General features: G+C 42.9%; 2 protein-coding genes across 6 annotated transcripts in view; one reads left to right on the top strand and one right to left on the bottom strand.

The window, feature by feature from the left end:
* Window positions 1-308: 308 nt before the first annotated feature.
* Window positions 309-13,439, top strand: prrt4a (proline rich transmembrane protein 4a). The gene is made up of 4 exons (XM_067420103.1): window positions 309-422; window positions 1,452-2,230; window positions 5,862-6,005; window positions 7,567-13,439. Exons 2-4 carry the CDS (start codon window positions 1,531-1,533, stop codon window positions 9,477-9,479), a joined length of 2,757 nt encoding a protein of 918 aa, XP_067276204.1. The 5' UTR covers window positions 309-422; window positions 1,452-1,530; the 3' UTR covers window positions 9,480-13,439.
* Window positions 13,440-14,947: 1,508 nt separating this feature from the next.
* Window positions 14,948-20,262, bottom strand: part of impdh1a (IMP (inosine 5'-monophosphate) dehydrogenase 1a) — a 29,236-nt gene continuing 23,921 nt past the window's right edge. For 3 of the 5 annotated variants that reach the window (XM_067419671.1, XM_067419673.1, XM_067419674.1), the window contains exon 16: window positions 14,948-15,179. In XM_067419671.1, the coding sequence (XP_067275772.1) occupies window positions 15,079-15,179 (101 nt within the window). In that variant the 3' untranslated portion in view covers window positions 14,948-15,078. The remainder of the gene's footprint in view (window positions 15,180-20,262) is intronic. The other 2 variants (XM_067419672.1, XM_067419675.1) reach the window with 1 other exon arrangement.

The following is a 20,262-nucleotide window of genomic DNA, read 5'->3' as shown; positions in this document are numbered from 1 at the left end:
TGTGAACATACTGTACAAGTGTATTATTATTTTTTCCTTTTTAGCAGCATCACTGCAGTATATGACCTGCAATCTTGAGCTCAGTGATGTAAGAGAAAGGAAAGTCAAACACCTAACATGGCTAATCCAGGACACAACAGACACAGCTTAACTGAATCAGAAGAGAGGGATCAGACACCTGAAGAGAGAGAGAGAGAGAACGGAGATGGGATAGTAAAAGGGGGTGTGTCAGGCAGCATGTGTGTGTGCCCATGCGAAAAGCAGAGAGATGGGTATGTGTGTGTGTGTGTTAGGGAGAGAGAGAGAGAGAGCACTAAAACACACAGGCTTGCGCAAGCAAAGGCAGAATCAAATCTTTCCGCAGCAGGACGGCAGGCAGAAGGATTACTCCTGTTTAAGACTCTTCATCCAAGCGTCCCGTGGTGAGCACAATTCCTCTGACACAGTTCAAGTTTGTGTCTATGCGCGTATGTGTATGTGAGTTGCTTTGGTATGAAAATGTGTCTCTGGGTGCTGCTGAAGAGAAGATGCATTAAACAGTGCAGCACTGGTTGGTTATGTAGATCAGCATCCTTCTCTCTCTCTCTCTCTCTCTCTCTCTCTCTCTCTCTCTCTCAAATATTAATGATTCACTAGGAGATGCATTCACTAGGAGAAAGAAATAAGAGGAAAGAGTGTTGAGAAATGAAAATGCAAAAAGGCAGGAAAAAGAAAAGGCATGCGAGTGCACTGCAGCAGCTGTCAGATCATTTGACATAAATCTCAGTCTAATAGAATTGCTGTTAGTCACAAACCTGCAGTCCTAGAAATGAGGATTGATTCATATAGAACATATCAGTGTATGTTGTGTTTCTGTCCTCTTCTGTGAGGTACAATCTTTTTTTTCTGAATTGGGTCACATGACTCGAGGGGATCGAGTTAGACTGATGGTGTAAATTCAGAGCTCTGGCTGTTATTTGCCACTCAGCACTCAACGTTTAGCTTAGTGCCGTTGCTGGGGGACAAAATATGTCCAGTTCCATGTAGAGATTTTTATTTGACATCAGAGATTCACAATATCATATCACATATTAGCACCCTACTGATTAGATTATGTCATGCATGTAATAAAATCACAGATATAAACTGATAACCATTATATTGTGGATCTCTAATCTCAATATTATTGGATTTTTATTGTGTTTTTTAGAGATAGATAGATAGATAGATAGATAGATAGATAGATAGATAGATAGATAGATAGATAGATAGATAGATAGATAGATAGATAGATAGATAGATAGATAGATAGATAGATAGATAGATAGATAGATAACTAATTTACTAATTTATAAGTTTTTTGTATTTATTTCAAATAAGTATAGATCTTTAATGTTGGTGCACGGCTTTTATGGTTGAATCCAATTACACAGCTGGTCTTATCTTGTGAAGTTTTTTTCTTTCTTTTTCAGAACCCGCGCAGAATGTGACGGTCAAATGGAGACAGCCTGGTGACATTGTGAGGTGTAACTTCTTCACAGGAGTGTCAACATGACCCCTTGCAGTGAAGCTCTACTGCTGGTCTTCAGTTTCTCGCTGTGTGGTAGTATTTATGCTGTATCTTTAAATAGAAATGAAAGAGCTTGGGCCAGCACTGACTCAAAGCCAGCTAGCAGCTCACTGTGGACATTCCTACCAAAAAAAATGGACATGACTACTCCAACCATCCTTGGTTTATCCTCAAATGCAGTACAATCAGAGGAGACTAGCAGAGACCTTGAGGTGGACCTTTCAGTTAAACAAAACCCCTATGTCACAATGTCAGGACTTTCAGCCACAAGAACACCATGGATCAAATCTTTGACTATCACTAAGATTGAAATTCCTTCGGACATCCAGAACGATGAAGAGGGACCTCAAACGGAAGCATCTGATTGGCCAAATTTTAGTAAGGAAGGAAATACTGACCAGCCATTCAAATCTTCTGCACTGACAACACTACAGCCTTTTCCTCCTTCTCAGGCCCGGAGTATCGAGTCCAAGAAACCTATTGCTTGGAATACAGAGACGAATACGCCTCATACTCATGTTGAAATGAGACATCGCACTTACCAGGCACTGTGGAAGCCATCTAGTGCTACCCAAACACCATATGCCAGAGGAACCTTAGCTGGTACCACTTTGCAGAGAGGGCTGATAGACTATCTGTGGCCATCTGAGGAAACAAAGGATTTGACAGATGCTCCTACAGGTAATCCAATTAATGTTACATCAAGGCCATCTCTCCATGTCATGACAGAATTTGACTGCGTGTGAAAGTATTCATAAATTCAATGCAAGACACAGACTATTTCAATGAAAAGACAAACTTAAACCAAAATTGATCTCAATGTTCGATTATAGTGGTTCATGCTGATCTTGTGCTTATAACTCAGCATAGCCATGGCAAGTTAACTGATGAAGCTGATATGCCAAACCGATCTCACGACAATTCGCACATATTTTACAAGGTGACTAATTTGTACGAATTTGTCCGACCTCAATCACATGAATGATTTTTTTTTTTTTTTGCTTAATCGTACATATTTTATAAGTTGCCCAAATTGTATGATTTATGATTCTACTCCTAACCTCGCCCCTAAACCTACCCATCACTGGGGTTAAGACAAATTGTACAAATTCATACATGTGAGGTCAAATTACCCACCTCGTAAAATACGTACAAATAGCATATGCTTAAGTTGAAATGATAGGATCATTATTTTATCCCCCTCAAGTTGTTCCAAACCTTGACAGTGAGTAAATGATTACATTTTCCTTTTTGGGTGAACTAAATCTTTAAAGGTGCACTGTGTAATTTTTATGAGGGTCTATTGACAGAAATGCAATATAATATACATAACTATGTTTTCAGTGGTGTATAAAGACCTTACATAATGAACCGTTATGTTTTTATTACCTTAGAATGAGCCATTTCTATCTACATACACGTGCAGTTATTGTTTTGCACCCACCGCAACAGTAGCCCTAAACGGACAAAATTTACACAAAAATAGTAACAGTGAGTCAGATGTTGATTCATTAAGCATTCTGATGGATTCTGTTTAGTGGAGTATTTGTCTTGTTAAACCAGTTCATGTGTTTTGATCACAAATCATAAAAAACAACAGCTGGTTTTAAAATGTGAGTATTTGAGTAATGCATTATAACACTTAAGTATTTGTTTGTGGATCAGACTCATAGAAAGAATCGGCTTATGAGAGTCATTTGTTGTTGAATCGGACTACAATCTTTAAAGGTAGGGCAGGTAGGAATTGGTTAAAAAATGTTTTTTTTCGAAATTTGTTTAAACTTTCTTTATATATCAATACATAATTAAAATGTAAGTACTCTGAAAGAAAAAGTATACAAATTGAGTGTCTGTAGATCTCTCACGACTGTTTTAAAGACAGCTCATTATTTCCATTCACTCCACCTTTTCCCTTCTGGGCTCTTTCCAAAGCCACGCCCCCTAAATACATGAACGCGCCTCACCTACCGCTCAGCTGGAAGACGCTTTATTTACCTCAGACTGCATGTCATGATATCATGTTAGAATCACATGTAAGAAAACATCTAACTTTATCAGTGAATATAAACAAATAAAATGTCTTTTAGTACTCACTATCAAGCTAGAATACAGATACTGATAAAGTTTAATATATTTTTGCTTGATTCGGTAACATTTATAAAATATAAATAAGGCAAAGCTAAAAATGGGTAGCATTGACACACACACACACACACACACACACACACACACTATATATATATTTCCAATAACATCAGTAATACTGTTTCAGGTAGGTCTAACATTAGATTATAGGTAGAGAAATTGAATAAATAAATGTAAAATAACTGCATATTTAACTGTTTAAATCAATATAAATCCTTATTAAACTTACACAAGCCATTCAATCAAAAGCAGTGAGTGATGTCCTTATCTTTTCTTTGACATTAAAAAGAGTAACGGTTGCTGCCCCTTTAAGACCTAAGATAGGGATATGCGTCGTCTTTCTCGACTGTGTAAAGTTCTCTAAAGCCATATTCAGACTATGTCTGCTTGGATACTCATCAAGATGGACATGATGACATACTTTTTGTCTGAGTTTGTCCGTTCAAACACAAGACTTGAAAGAGAAGTCAATATTTGCGCGCTGTGAGACGTGTGCACGCTCTCGGATGAGTGCAGCAGAGACAGATCTTCACACTGCAGAGTTCTCATTCGCGTCTTCTGGCGAATATACCCGGGTGGCGAAATGGCTTGTCATACGGCAGCACTCGCATGCAGTTTACAAAGAGAGACCGTTTTGCCCGTTTTTCTTTTATTAGCGCTGTTTTAACGTTAGGCCTATCACTGAGGAGCCAGCATGTGTATCCATCCACAGAAACATACATAAAAGCATGTTTTTCAAGTTACAACCCATATTAAAAAATGCGTCATCATCAGATGTGAGATGAACCATGGTGCAAGTGCGTACCGGCAACTTTTACACGGCACCCCCGCTCACGTTTCGGTTGGGAAATGCTGGTTTAGACAGAGGGTAGCTAAAGCTAACTTAGTTCTAAAAATAAGTTATTGGATGCGGTGTACTAGCTTTTACACATGCATTTTGTTATCTAAAGTTAAATTTAGCGAAATTCAACACAACAGAGATTAATTTGAGCTAAGCATATTGAGTATTTATCACCTACTAATGGCTAAGTTTATAACATTGTAACTTTAAGCTAAGTATGTTATGGTAGCTATATTAGGCAGCTACGTGTAGCCTACTAGTGATACTTGTTCCATGAAAACATAAACCAAAAAAATGTATAATCAAAATGAAAGATTACCTGTCCAGCAGAAATACAGCCATCAAAGAGTCGCTTTTCAGCCCCTTGAGGTCCCTCAGTTCTCGCCACCGTTGGAAAGTCACGCCGATATTTACTCTCGTTTGGTTTCTTTGTTTATCCAAATACTTTTTGTGCATTGCCTTTTCTTGTACCATCTTCCTTTTTTTGCATTGTTTGCCTTGGCTGACTGCAAAACCTGGCGCTGTGAATTCTGAATCTTTCTCTGCCATTATTTTGCACTTCCTAGGTTTCCTGCTTCTTCAACTCCCCAAATCAAACGGGCGCGCGCACGTGGGCACGTGATCCTGTAGTGAAAGGGGTGGTAGCCATGGTAGTGAGAGAGAGTGACAGTCACCCAAGCCAATCATTTGTTTCGTGCCGAATGAAATTAATGAACGATGTTTATTGCAGATTAAAAAATCTAGTCACGCGATTTTTATACTCTCCTTTTCAGAGTACTTACATTTTAATTATGTATTGACATATAAAGAAAGTTTAAACAAATTTAACCAAAAGTGTTTAAAATCAGTCCTACCTACCCCACCTTTAAGGACAACACTTGACATTATTTTGTGTTACAAGGCCTTTTAACTGCCTCACTTTTAATTAAGACAGCCAATTCACTTTTACTTATATATAATTCACGTGCAACGTCACTGCTGAGAAATTATTGTGACACATTTTAAATTGAATAGAATGTGGAAATTTTGTAATAAATTATTTGTATCATTGCACGTCTACTGTATCTATTTACTGTATTGGCATAAACTAAAAGCTTTTGTATGTCTGCATCAACTGTGCATCCACTTCTTTCTTAAGCTGCACTGAAAATATCAGTATTCCAGTAGCGAACAAGCCGTTCATCACTGCAGAATGTGCAGATGTCCCTAGTGACTCATTGGGAAACTAAATGAAATGTACAGTTTTGTTTGTTTTTTTGGAGCTAGCATTATCACTCAGCTCCTCTTCTTTAAGAACATGTTTCTAATCTTCTCTTTCTCTCTCAGGTAGTCGGACAGAGCTGACTCTCAATGTGACAAGATTTGACCCTGAAGGAGAGGAGCGTGAGGGTCTTGACCAAATGAAAAAGGAACAAAATGACCAATCGACCAGCACTGTGATCAAGGTCACTGAAACCTATCCTGAAACAGGTACTGAAGCCTTCATTGTCAGAATGACCTCTATTCTAACAGATTATATTTTCCTGCGGTGAGCAGTGCAATGGTTTACCAGTGCTTTACAAAGCTTTTGAATTTTACACACATCTAAGAGGTTTAAAAAAGTTTAAATTATTGTTCCATCTGTATAAAAAAGTGGTTTTGGAATAAATGTAGATTTGCTCTCACAGGAATAAATCACATTTTAAAATATATTAAAATTGAAAAAAGTTATTTTAAATTTGTTCACAATTTTACAGTTGTTACTGTACTTTTATCAAATAAATGCAGCCTTGGTAAGAATAAGAGACTTCTTTCAAAAATTGTAATATATATATATTCCAAAAAAAAGAAAGAAGAGACTTCTTCTATATCTGAATATATATATATATATATATATATATATATATATATATATATATATATATATATATATATATATATATATATATATATATATATATATATATATATAATTTTGTATATAAAACTATCTACAGATATTAACTATGGACATTGTCTAACGGCAAACATAGCCTTAAATGACAATTTGTTTCCATGACTCAAAAAGTTTTCATGAGAAAATTACACATTACTGCTGGTACTCTAAAGAAAACTCTTCCTGTGAATGAAGATCAATCTTTAGAGGGGAAAGTTAAGCCAGATCCTCTGACCTTAATTAACACATGCTAAAGGACTAATGCTGACTCAGAGTTTCAGCCTCATTGGATTCTGGATCATTACTAATGTAGATTTTTTTACTGATAATCTATATTAACGAATTAACCCTGCAATAAACTCTTTGATTCACAATTAGTGTATGCTATTTGTAAAAAAACACAAAACAAAAAAACAATAGGTAGTATAGCAGAAACGCATTCTTGAGAAGCCATTTCTCACTTCAACGTGCAGGTATTTATGTGACGTAATGTCACAGTCAAAGTGTGTCAGTTTCTAGTTTTAAAATAGTCACACACATGAGAACGGCAACAGGGTCAATGCCCTCTTATCTGTGCCATATGTGAATGTGTGTCAGGGATGAAGTGTGTGACCCATTTACAACAGCCTACTTTTACATCTCCCCTAGTTAATTAACATAGTCATTGTTTTATATACTTTATGGCTAATGGTGTATTTTCTTGATGCTAAGATTCATGCCGCTGCCTTTCACAATGGAGCACATAATATTTACCTTTAGTTTTAGATTGAAATTTTTCCAGTGCGTGGTTTGTTCTGTGTTTTCTCTCTGGTTTAAATACCTCTTGTGCAGTTTCAAGTGTAATATTTTTATATGCAGCAGCTAGAGCAAACAAACAAACATATAAGCTGCTTGTGGAGAACATTAGCTTTGTGTTTTGAGAGCATGAACAGACTTTAAGGAATACATTGTCAGATGAAATTTTGACTCTAACATTATAATATGAATAAATAATATGAAATGGTTTCCCTCTATATTGTTTTGCTCATTAAAAAAAAGAATTTGCAAATTTCAAAGTCAAATCAAAGTTGAAATATAATATACACTAAATGCATTTTAAATTAAAATTTATTTCAGAATCTCCAGGAGCCAACTGGCCTGAGTCTTCCACACTTCTGGACTGCAACCAGTCTGGCACTGGGATCTGTCAGTCACCTGACTCTTCGAAAAACCATGCTTCAACTATCAACACTCTGTCCACTTCACCTCCTATTTATGAAACCACACCCCCTGGTGTCATAACCCCACCCCTGGAAGCCCTGACTCCCCCTCTGTTAGTCCCTCTATTGACTGACTGGAATGCTGCCATGGCGACATGGGGCCTGGCATGGGAGTTGCAGGTATACGGGCTAAGCTGTGTGTTCTCGCTTGTGGCGGTGCTGTCTGTTCTCAGCCTGATGTGCTTGCCATTGCGCTGGCCCTCTGGTTGTGCCCACTTTAGCCTCCTCCACCTTCTTCAGCTACTGACAGGTTCCAGTCGGGCTCTGTGGCTCCTCTACGATCCATATGGCCAAAAAGAGCGCCTTCCTGTAGCCTGGGCACGACTGCTGCACGAAGCTGCCTATCCCTGTCTTACGGCGTCATTTGGCCTGCTGCTGCTGCTGCTAACTGCTCGCTCTTGTACTCAGATACTTTCCCAGAACACCCTGCAGCGCAGCACCTGCCTGTTGGCCGCCCTAGTTCTGCTGCACGTAGCGATAGTGATGGCTTCTATTGCAATACTGCAACTTTTTCCCACCCTGCAAGTTGTGCCTCTATTGCCGGCTGCAGCCTTTGTCCTGATGTCCTCTCTCCTGTCATTCACGTACCTGCTTCTCTACTGCTGCGCCCGGCCAGACATCAAACACATTTACCGGCTGAACGAGAGCTCTCCTGAGCGGCCATCGTACCATGACAGCAGGTGTCCGTTCACAGAGGCACAGATGTGGGAAAGGGCGGCCAGGGCTGGGGTGTTCTCTGCTCTCTTTCTCTTGGCATGTGGCAGTCTCCGACTTTATGCAATGCTTAATGCTGGAGGGCTGACCGGTGGGGTCATTGTTGGCCTGATGCCATGGCCCTGGTGGGGATTCCAGCTCTGCTGCAGAGTGTGTGAGACAGGGGTATGTCTCACCCTTGCTCTTGTAATTACTCACCCCCTTCTCTGTTGCGGAGTGCCTCCTTCAAAACCTGGTGGCTGCAGCTGGTTCTTCAAAAAGCCGCCTACAGAAGGAACCACAATGGGAAAATCCACCATCTTCTCTAGTCGGTGTGGCTGGTCACTACGGCCCACCGAGAAGTTGGGGTTGTGTGAGGGAATAGCGCGACGGGAAAGTGAAAGCGTGCCGCTCTACACCTTGGTGGAGCTTCCGCACAGTGAATCCGCCGGATTGGACCTCCACTATCCCAGCAGTCCTCAGCACGAGTCTTCCACAAAACTCTCCCAAACTGCAAAGAAGAGCAAAGGATCCTATGCATCCTCATTTACCAGCTTGGATGCTGACTCCACAGCAGATCTGCGGCCCCCTTCGCCCATCGACCTGCGACGAAGCATCGACGAGGCCTTGAACAGCGAGGCGATGTTCCAGCATAGCCTGTTCGGCTCCTCCAGGCTCTCTCTTAGCACACGTGGACCTCCAGATGGACAACCCTGTCGTGGAATCTCCACTGAACCCAGCCTATACCGCACTGCCTCCTGTGGGGATGTGGACCCCGCGACTTTGCCCAACCGACCCAGGCAATGGAGCACTATATCTGGAAGGCCAGCTCAGGTCTCGGTCCATTGCAGTGGGTTAAATTCAGCACAACAGTCTCAGAGCAGCCTACACCGGGGCTCTCATTCTGGCCAGCAACTCCACAGACGGTACACAACCTTGGGCTCTACGTCCTCCAGAGGGAGTGTGAATGTGGAGACAACTTCTCATGTTGATGAGTTTGCTGTTCAGGCTGAATTCATCAACGTCTGCAGGCAAATAGATGCACTCAGTATCAGTAGTGATACGATTGACCTATAGGGGAAATATCTGAATCAACTAACCTAATACACTTAAAGGCTTAGTTCATCCAAAAAGGAAAATTCTGTCATTAATTACTCACCCTCATGTCGTTCCAAACCTGTAAGACCTTTGTTAATTTTCAGAACACAAATGAAGATATTTTTGATGAAATCCGAGAGGTTTCTGAATGATCCATAGGCAGCAATGTCACTGTAACTTTCAAGGTCCAGAAAGATAGTCAAGACAGACATCGTTAAAATTGTCCATATGACTCCAGTGGCTCAACCTTAATGTTATAACAAGCGGCAAGTTTTGCGCACAAAAAAACAAACAAAAATAACAACTAAGAGACTTTTTTGAAGCGGTCAGTGTCTGTTTTATAATATAATCATATGAAGTATACTCTTAAAAAGAAAGGTTCTTAAATGGTTCTTTGGCAGGGTGTATCCATGAATAACCTTTACTATCCAAAAAACCTTTCCATTGCACTGAAAGTTTGTTTTTTTCTGATAAAAACGCTTACGTCAAGTGCCTTTTTACAGCTGAACAATGACAAGGTAATAGCAAGACCTGATTCGTTTCCATAACAACAGGAAAAATTTAGAAGATAGATCAACTAATTGTGCTAGGGAGCACAAAGAGATATATGATATAAGCATAATAATAATAATAATAATAATACATTAAATAATATATAATGATAATAATGAGTCTGGAGCTCCTGGACTTAATTATTGTAAGCACCATTGTTGTCTTCCCCGTATAATGTTGCGCACCCACAAACGTCATTGTGGACCGACATTCTCCAACTCGTTAACTTCAAAAGCCAACGCAAGAGCCAACTTTTCTTTTCTGACATTTTGTATCTCTGCACCACACAGCACTCTTGTTGCAGCTGTTATAGCAACAAAACATGCCCTAGGCTACTATTGGAACCAAACCCTGACAGCTTCTTTTCAGCTCTTGTCAACTTTTTGTGTTAACACGCCCTAAGGTTGAACCAGTGTAGTCACATTAACTATTTTAATGATGTTAAATATTAACGATGTGACCTTAAAAAGTGGTTATGAAGTTGCTCTTCTTAGAGGGGTCAAAAGGACCTCGGATTTCATCAAAAATATCTTAATTTGTGTTCAAGATGAACAACGGTCTCACAGGTTTGGAACAACATGAGGTTGCGTAGTTAATTAATGACAGAATTTTAAATTTTGGGTGGATTATCCCTTTAAGTAATTTCAGCCCTATTACTCCAATTTACATATTTTTCCTTAAGATAGATGCAGAGAAGAATGTGCTGTTGAAGAATTCTGCTTGAATGGAAAGTTTTTTTATTATTATTTTATTTAGAAGTAGCCTACACATGAAAAGGACGAAAACGGTAAACAGCAACCTCTGAAAGACCGATGTTCCTTATCAACCATGCGAAATTCCCTGAAACCCCCTTTCCATATTTGACGAACCACATAACCAACTCTTGTTGAAATTGCTTGACTTGATCAAAAGACTTAAAAAAAAAAAGGCTTTTGTGTACCTTTCAGCAGATCGATGTCATTAGCAAAAGGCTCTGTGAATACATAAACATGAAAAACAGAAAAATCCCATGCAGTTTCTTTTTTAACACTCAAATGCCAATTGGTTATTTAATCTACATCATGTTACATAAACTATGTAAGTATGTGTATCTGCCAATTCAAATGTAGTATATTGCATATTGTGGCTATGTTCAGAATGCTAGTATACTGCTTGCTTTGTTTCTGCAGCCTATGTGCATTTTCTGTATGCATATAGCTGAGGTTACGTGACAACAGTGAAGCAGAGCCTATGCTGTAAGAAATTGTATCTCTTACACATATATACAATGCACAGTAGGCTATGCAGCAAGTAGTCAATTTTGAACATAGCCGTCTTTACCAAATCAAGTGCTTCATAATGCCTCAGACATTTCGTTGCACGGGGGTACTGCCCTCTGTTGACCGTGGAGATGTATGAAGTTGTGACAGATTATGCCTTTGCCATATGGTCACTTTCCTAAAATATGTGACAAGTCAAATGTCAAATGGCTTGGGGCTTGGGCAATTATTTTAGGAAGGTGATGATATTTTTAGTGCACATTGTTGTGATTGAGTTCAACACAATGAACAAAAGACCAACAGACAGAGCAGCTTATGTTCTCTAAGATCGTCTAAATGGTGACTTTTTTTCTGCAAATGTTTAAGATATGCTTTATATCTGTGTGCTTAGTAAATTGCCCAGTGGCTGCTTTTCCTAAATGACAATTAAGTTTTCTGAGTTCCATTTCTCATTATGCTTGTCTTTATAAAGGGTAGTATAAACATAGCCTATTTAAAAATACAATTTAAACATATTAAAAAATATTCAAGCAATGTATTATAGACGGAAACTGATAGTACAGGATCACAATAAGAAACACAGTCTATAAAACTCATTCTTTATTCTTTAAACTGTATTATATTCAGAATGACAACACAACAGTCTTTACAAACTACAAAATGGAGCCCAAAGTTGAAAGTGTCACTTTAACAGCAAATGCTTTTTACTATCCTTCACTCATGGCCTTGTAAAATCTCAATTGCTTACTTTTATATTCTGTAAAATGTTAAATGATGCAAATGTGTGAAACTATGAAATAAACTTTAAGAAATGAGCATCTCTAATGTCTGTCTACATTGCTGAGTGTAAGGCGAGTGACAGTACTCACATGATTAGACAGTAATCCATGATTTTAAGGCTGATAATGATAATCTGAGCCATAAAATAACATAGGGTAACACTCACTTTATTTTACAGTGTCTTTGTTACATACAGTGGGTACGGAAAATATTCAGACTCCCTTAAATTTTTTGCTCTTTGTTATATTGCAGCCATTTGATAAAATAATTTAAGTATTCAGACCCTTTGCTCAGTATTTAGTAGAAGCACCATTTTGATCTAATGTCCTCTTATATTAATAATCACACCTGGATTTGGGGATCCTCTGCCATTCCTCCTTGAAGATCCTCAGAGTATCTTATTTCTTACCATCTTGGAGTCCTTCAGGTGTTTTTTAGCAAACCCCATTAGGGCTTTGAGGAGAGGCTTCCGTCAGGCCACTCTGCCATAAAGCCCTGACTGGTAGAGGGCTGCAGTGATGGATGACTTTCTACAACTTTCTCCCATCTCCAGACTGCATCTCTGGAGCTCAGCCACAGTGATCTTTGGGTTCTTCTTTACCTCTCTCACCAAGGCTCTTCTTCCCCGATAGCTCAGTTTGGCCGGATGGCCAGCTCTAGGAAGGGTTTTGGTCATCCTAAACATCTTCCATTTAAGGATTATGTAGGCCACTGTGCTATTAGGAACCTTAAGCGCAGCATATTTTTTGTGTAACCTTGGCCAGATCTGTGCCTTGCCACAATTCTGTCTCTGATCTCTTCAGGCAGTTCCTTTGACTTAATGATTCTCATTTGCTCTGACATGCACTGTGAGCTGTAAGGTCTTATATAGACAGGTGTGTGGCTTTCCTAATTACGTCCAATCAGTATAATCAAACACAGCTGGACTCAAATGAAGGCGTAGAACCATCTCAAGAATAATCAGAAGAAATGGACAGCATGAGTTTAAATATACAAGTGTCACAGCAAAGGGTCTGAATACTTAGGACCATGTGATATTTTTCTTTTTTAATAAATCTGCAAAAATGTCAACAATTTATGTTTTTCTGTCAATATGGGGAGCTGTGTGTAGATTAATGAGAAAAAAATGAACTTAAATGATTTTAGCAAATGCAATATAACAAAGAGTGAACATTTTAAGGGGGTCTGAATACTTTCTGTACCCACTGTATATTTGCATGTACTTAATAAAAAATTAAATATAGTAAATTATGCATAGTTACATGAAACTAACCCTCAAATAAACTCTAATCCTAACCTAACCCTATAGTAAGTAATTAAATATATAATTACACTGTAACATTGACACCTTAAAGGGTAACTAAACCCCTGTTCACAGCCTAACTCCGCCCTCTGGCAATATTTGAAAAATGCTGCAAAAGTGGGCAGAGCCCAGCGGAGACAGAGGGGACGAGACGAGGGCGGCGCTGAGCGGGGGGGCGTGCACCTGAGACCCGTAGTGACAACTTGTTTGACAGTTGTCAGACTCGCAAAGATTGATAGTGACTGTCACTGGAGTGAGGACAGTAGTTTTGCAACAGAGCGGAGCGGTCATCTAAAGTAGAGGACTTTTCTCCACCACCTTCACCTGAAGTGGAGGAGGGTGAAATGTCTGTAGACACAGAGTTTGTTGGCTCAAACTGCTTTAACTCCCGATGCATACGATGCTTTCATTCATTCATTCATTCATGCTAGCGAAGCAGCAGCGCAAGAGAGAATGAGATAACTAACTAATCTATGAACACTGAACAGCCATATCCTTATACTGAATGCCACTAAAAAAATCACAGGACCAATAAGTTCAAACCTAATAGCCTATTACAACAGATTTCCTCATATTAAATATTCCTCATGCATTAAATAAAAGTTAGACTACATACGCCCGCAGTCTAGCACGTTACGGATTTGTTGTTCGTTACCACGGCAACCATTTGCGTGTCAGGGTTTGTCTGAAAGCGTCTGAGGTATGAAAATTATCTGTAGACATGACAGGTGGCAAAACTATCAGAAGAAAAGCTTAACATGTACTTACAACTGCATTATATATCTGAATTTTCTTAATTAGGATGTTGAAAGCAAGTGAAGAGAAAGTTTCATTCATAATGTTTCTACTTCATTTAACATGAGCGCTCATACTGGACTCATCATGTGATCACGGAAAACATTTCTCAGGGCGTGGTGAGCTCGTGCCAGGGGCGTGGATAGTGAGCCGTTGGAAGTACAAACCTACATAACGAAGTACCATAATGTCCAATAGGAAAATTCAACTGCAGTAGCCACCGTTCAACCTTAAGAGGGCAGCACTAAGACGTTTTTACACCATATATTATAGAATTTAAACACTTTAAACCCAACTGTCAAAACATTTACTCGACTCAATGAACAATAATAATAAAGCTCCATTCTTGCAGATCATTAACTAAAAAAAGTTGTTCTAGGGTTTAGTTACCCTTTAAAATAAAGTGAAACCATACATAGTTCTAGTGCTACATGACTAACCGGATAGTCTGAAAAGCATTGTGACACAAGCAGCAAGCAAACTTGCCCTTCTGGAAAAATAAAGAAAACTCATAAAACTCTAATGGCAATATTGTATATGCACATTATTTTCTCTTATACCACAAGTGTTGTAGCAATAAACCAACAGACAATTTAACATTTTGAAAAAATCTTCATAGACATTCTCTCACACATATACACATGCGTATCTCCCTCATATTTCAGATGGTGTAGTACATTCATCTGATTTAAATAATATCTCTATTGCCAAGTGTAATATCTTACAAGGAGACCCAAAAAAAGTTTTTTTTTAAAAATAAAGATAAACAAAACAGTCCATAGTACATTCAGTACTGTCGCTGGCTTTTGTTACAATCAGTTTTAATATATTTTTTAATGTTTATCTAGAGTCATTAGACAAAAAGAACAGGGGGCGAAGATAACAGAAATTACGTATAGCTGCTGTGTTTGGTGACGGCTGGTGATGGGACATTGGGTCCTGCTCTCGTGTGCCCCCTGCTGCCCGGCTCAATATAACCGCTTCTCATAACTGGCACAAACAGAAAAGAAAAAACATTAATTAATGTTGTTATATTGTTCAAAATTCAAAGTGATTAGTCCAAGTGAATGAAAACTTTGCCCAAAAATTTAAATAAAAAGCACAATGGAAGTATCATAAAAGTTCCTTTGAACAGACTAAAATTGTAATCGTTACTCAGCCTCAAAGATATTTGAGCTTCCAAATATTTAAAATTGCATATCACAACCGGGGTCTTTTCGTCACACAAAGTAATCCTTAGGCTTCAGAAGATAAATATAACACACAAGTCATATGGACTATTTATTTGTATTTATTTAATTTATTTATTTATATATTTATGATAATATGTTTTATTTACGTATTATCGTAATTTTTGGGTGAACTAACCCTTTAAGTATCGTGATATGTATCGAATCGTGAGGGTAAAATCGCTACAAACGTTACAAACAATAAAGCGTATGTGGCAAGGGGGGCGTGGTTCAGCGAGGTCTGCAGCGGGAGAGAGGGCCGCGGGACGAGCGGTAAGTGAGTGGGTTGGACGCAGATTAATAACACCTGTCTCTTGTTCTAGTAATGAGCGCGGAGACGGGATAAAACACCAGCGGAACCGGAGACCAGGGAGAGAGAGAGTCGGACTGTTGATGCGAGACCCTGAGTTATCCGGAACCCGGAAGTGCGTGACCCGGAAGTGAAACTGAGACTGAGCATATGAGAAAACAGACACACACTGAAGTGTGCACGTTGAGATTGAGTTTGAAAATAAAAAGCATCAACAGTCCTGCCGACCCCCGTGTCCTCTTCCTTCCTTACCCTATCGAACTTGTTACACTGGTGCCGAAACCCGGGAAGGAAGCAGGACAGCGCCGCCGCCATGACAACGCCCTCCGCCTCGCCATTTGCGGATATCATCAACTCCCTCGCGGTCCTCCACCAGGAACACCATCAGGCATTGCTGGACCTTCGGACTGAACAGGAGCACCGCTTCGAGGCGATCGTCCAAGGCCAGCAAGAGGACCGCGAGCGGTTCCGGAGCTGGATCGACCGGGAGGTTCGCGCCGAGGCCGCTGGGCGGGCCAGCGCACCGGTGCACGTGCCCCTGCAGAAAATGGGGCCGGAAGACGACCCGGAGGCCTTCGTCGATTTGTTCCAGAAGGCCGCGGAGGCCTGCGGGTGGCCCCGGGCACAGTGGCCGGTGCGCCTCATCCCCCTTCTATCCGGCGAAGCCCAGGCGGCCGCACAACAGCTACCGGTCGCGAACCTCCTGGACTACGACGATCTGAAGAGGGCCATACTTCAGCGGGTCGGCCGGACCCCAGAGCAACACCGCCAGCGTTTCCGTTCCCTGGAGTGGGGTGAGTCCGGTCGACCCTTCGCCTTGGCCCAACAGCTCCGGGACGAGTGCCACAGATGGCTTCTGGCCGGCGGCAGCGACGTGGACCATGTTGTCGATCTGGTGGTGCTGGAGCAGTTTATCACTCGGCTCCCCAGGAAGACCGCCGAGTGGGTCCAGTGCCACCGGCCCACGTCGCTGGAGACGGCCATCAACTTGGCGGAGGACCACCTGGTGGCGTGCCCGGGGGTCGGCGAACCCCCACTAACTTCTCCCTCTCTCTCTCCCCCTTCTCTCTCTCTCTCTCGACCTGTCCCTCTCCCCAGGTCCCGCCCTCCAGGCCCTCCTCGCGTCCCCCCCAGAGGCCGGGGTGGGATGGGCCTTGGACCGTCTGGGAGTTCGCGGGTCCCGCCCAGGGGGGCGGGGCCGCTGGGGATGGGTAGTGACAATGGATCCGGTTCCGCCCCCTTTCCGCGCTCAGCCTCCAACCCACTCCCCGCCGCCGGGGCGGCGGGTAGGCCTGGGCTGGCCTGCTGGCGGTGCGGCGATCCGGATCATTTTGTGGACCGGTGTCCGATGATGGACATCGGAACAATGATCCGGATCCCGGACGTCCAGCGGACCACCCCCGATCAAGCAGGAGAGTACCAAATTCCTGTAAGTATCAAGGGGGGTACATATCAGGCCTTGGTGGATTCAGGATGTAACCAAACCTCGATCCATCAAAGCCTGATGCAGCCTGGGGCATTGGATACAAGCCGCATGGTTAAGGTGCGGTGTGTGCACGGGGATGTGGTGGAATATCCGGTTGTCCCAGTCACGATACAGTTTAGGGGGAAAAAGCATAGTGTTGAGGTGGCGGTTAGTCCCCACCTCCGGCATCCGCTAATTCTGGGGACGAATTGGCCCGCCTTTTCGGCGCTATTGGGGTCGTTATGCGCGGATGCCGCTTGGGGAAACAAGGCTAGGAACGGGGCGGTGCGAGTGCAGGTTGGCGAGACTGATACGGGACCCTTGGGAACTGCTTCAGAGGAACCGAGCGGGGTCGAGAGACTGATTCTCTCGGACCGCGATGACTTCCCTCTGGAGCAGTCTCAAGATGAGACTCTAAAACATGCTTTTCAACAGGTCCGCACTATCGACGGTCAGTCCCTCCAACCCGCATGGCCTGTCACGTATCCTTATTTTGCCATAATTAAGGATAGGTTGTATCGAGTGACCCAAGACGCTCAGACAAAAATGGATACAACCCAGTTGTTAGTACCAAAGAGCCGCCGGGAAATGCTTTTCCAGGCGGCTCACTCTAACCCGATGGCGGGCCACCTGGGACAGGCGGCCACGCTGAATCGTTTAATGACCCGATTTTTTTGGCCAGGCATTCATGACAATGTGCGCAGGTGGTGCGCGTCTTGTCCTGAATGTCAGTTGGTGAATCCACTGGCCGCCCCAAAAGCGCCATTGCGCCCCCTACCATTAATGCAGGTCCCCTTCGAGAGAATTGCGATGGACCTCATCGGGCCATTAGAGCGATCCGCACGCGGACATCGTTTTGCGCTAGTTATCGTGGACTACGCAACACGATATCCGGAAGCAGTGGCTCTCCGCAACATCTCGGCGAAGAGTGTTGCGGACGCACTGTTTCGTTTAATCTCCCGGGTGGGGATTCCAAAAGATATCCTCACTGATCAAGGCACGGCGTTTATGTCACGCACGTTAAGCGAATTGTACGGATTATTGGGCATTAAATCCATTCGAACCAGCGTCTATCACCCACAAACAGACGGCTTGGTCGAACGATTTAATCGCACTCTTAAATCCATGATCCGTAAATTCGTACAGGAAGACGCCAAAAATTGGGATCGGTGGTTAGAACCCCTCTTATTTGCTTTGCGCGAGGTCCCGCAAGCCTCCACGGGGTTTTCCCCCTTCGAGCTTCTCTACGGGCGACAGCCACGGGGGGTGCTGGACGTCCTACGAGAAACTTGGGAGGAGGGGCCTTCGTTGGCCAAAAACGAAATTCAGTACGTCATGGACTTGCGAACAAAACTCCACACATTGGGGCGGCTATCTAGGGAGAATTTGTTGCAAGCCCAGGACCGCCAGAGCCGGTCATATAACAGGGGTACTAGACTACGCAAATTCACACCGGGAGAGAAAGTGCTCGTTCTACTCCCAACGTCGAGCTCAAAATTAATGTCAAAGTGGCAGGGGCCGTTTGAGGTCGCACGGCAGATAGGAGAGCTCGATTATGAAGTGATACGATCCGATAGGAACGGGGCACGTCAAATATACCACCTCAATCTGCTTAAAAAATGGAATGAGGTGGAATCGGTGTTGTTGGCAACGGTGATCGGGGGAGAGGATGATCTCGGGCCAGAGGCGAGCATTAAAGCGCAATCAGTCGCGTTGGCCCCGGGGGGAGATCACCTCTCACCGTTACAACTCGCTGATTTATCGAAATTGCAGGCGGAGTTCGCTGACGTGTTCTCGCCCCTACCGGGACGTACCGACTTGATTCAGCACCATATCGAGACCGAGCCGGGCGTGGTAGTTCGCAGCCGGCCGTATCGCTTGCCTGAACACAAGAAAAAAGTAGTTCAGGACGAATTAGGCGCAATGCTCGACATGGGAGTAATCGAGGAGTCCAACAGTGACTGGGCGAGCCCGATAGTTTTGGTCCCCAAAACAGACGGCTCGGTCAGGTTCTGTGTGGACTACCGCAAGGTGAACGCTGTGTCGAAGTTCGACGCGTATCCAATGCCACGGGTTGACGAGTTGCTTGATCGGTTAGGCACGGCTCGATTTTATTCGACACTGGACTTAACAAAGGGCTATTGGCAGATCCCCTTGTCTCCATTGTCCAAAGAAAAAACAGCTTTCACCACGCCGTTTGGATTACACCAATTTGTCACGCTTCCTTTCGGCTTGTTCGGGGCGCCTGCAACCTTCCAGCGGCTCATGGATAGGATTTTGCGTCCCCATGCTGCATATGCTGCTGCGTACCTAGATGACATAGTGATTTATAGTCACGATTGGCAGCGGCATATGCAGCATGTGAGGGCGGTCCTGAGGTCGCTGAGGAGAGCGGGGCTCACGGCCAACCCGAAGAAGTGTGCGATTGGGCGGGTGGAAGTAAGGTATCTGGGCTTCCACTTGGGTCATGGACAGGTGCGTCCCCAAATTGATAAGACTGCCGCAATTGCAACCTGTCCGAGGCCCAAGACCAAAAAGGAGGTAAGACAGTTCTTGGGGCTGGCGGGATATTATAGACGGTTTATACCAAATTATTCGGACCTCACCAGCCCTTTGACTGATCTTACTAGAAAGGGGCTACCAGATACGGTCCAGTGGACGGAGCTGTGTCAACAGGCTTTTACCCAAGTAAAGGCTGCTCTATGTGGCGGGCCGCTGTTACACTCCCCTGACTTTTCTCTCCCTTTCTTGTTGCAGACTGACGCGTCGGACAGGGGGCTGGGCGCAGTCCTGGCCCAGGAGGTGGAGGGGGGAGAGCGGCCGGTGCTGTACATTAGCCGTAAGCTCTCCAAGAGGGAAGCTAAGTACAGCACCATAGAAAAGGAGTGTTTGGCCATCAGATGGGCCGTTCTCACTCTCCGCTATTACCTCCTGGGGCGGGAGTTCACTCTCTGTTCGGACCACGCTCCTCTCCAATGGCTCCACCGCATGAAGGATACCAACGCGCGGATCACCCGTTGGTATCTGGCTCTTCAGCCGTTTAAGTTCAAGGTGGTCCACAGGCCGGGT

The sequence above is a fragment of the Pseudorasbora parva genome, chromosome 16, assembly GCF_024679245.1.
Source record: "Pseudorasbora parva isolate DD20220531a chromosome 16, ASM2467924v1, whole genome shotgun sequence".
Taxonomy (NCBI): Eukaryota; Metazoa; Chordata; class Actinopteri; order Cypriniformes; family Gobionidae; genus Pseudorasbora; species Pseudorasbora parva.
Note: the sequence above shows the minus strand (reverse complement) of the source record. Positions and strands in the feature narration are given on the sequence as shown.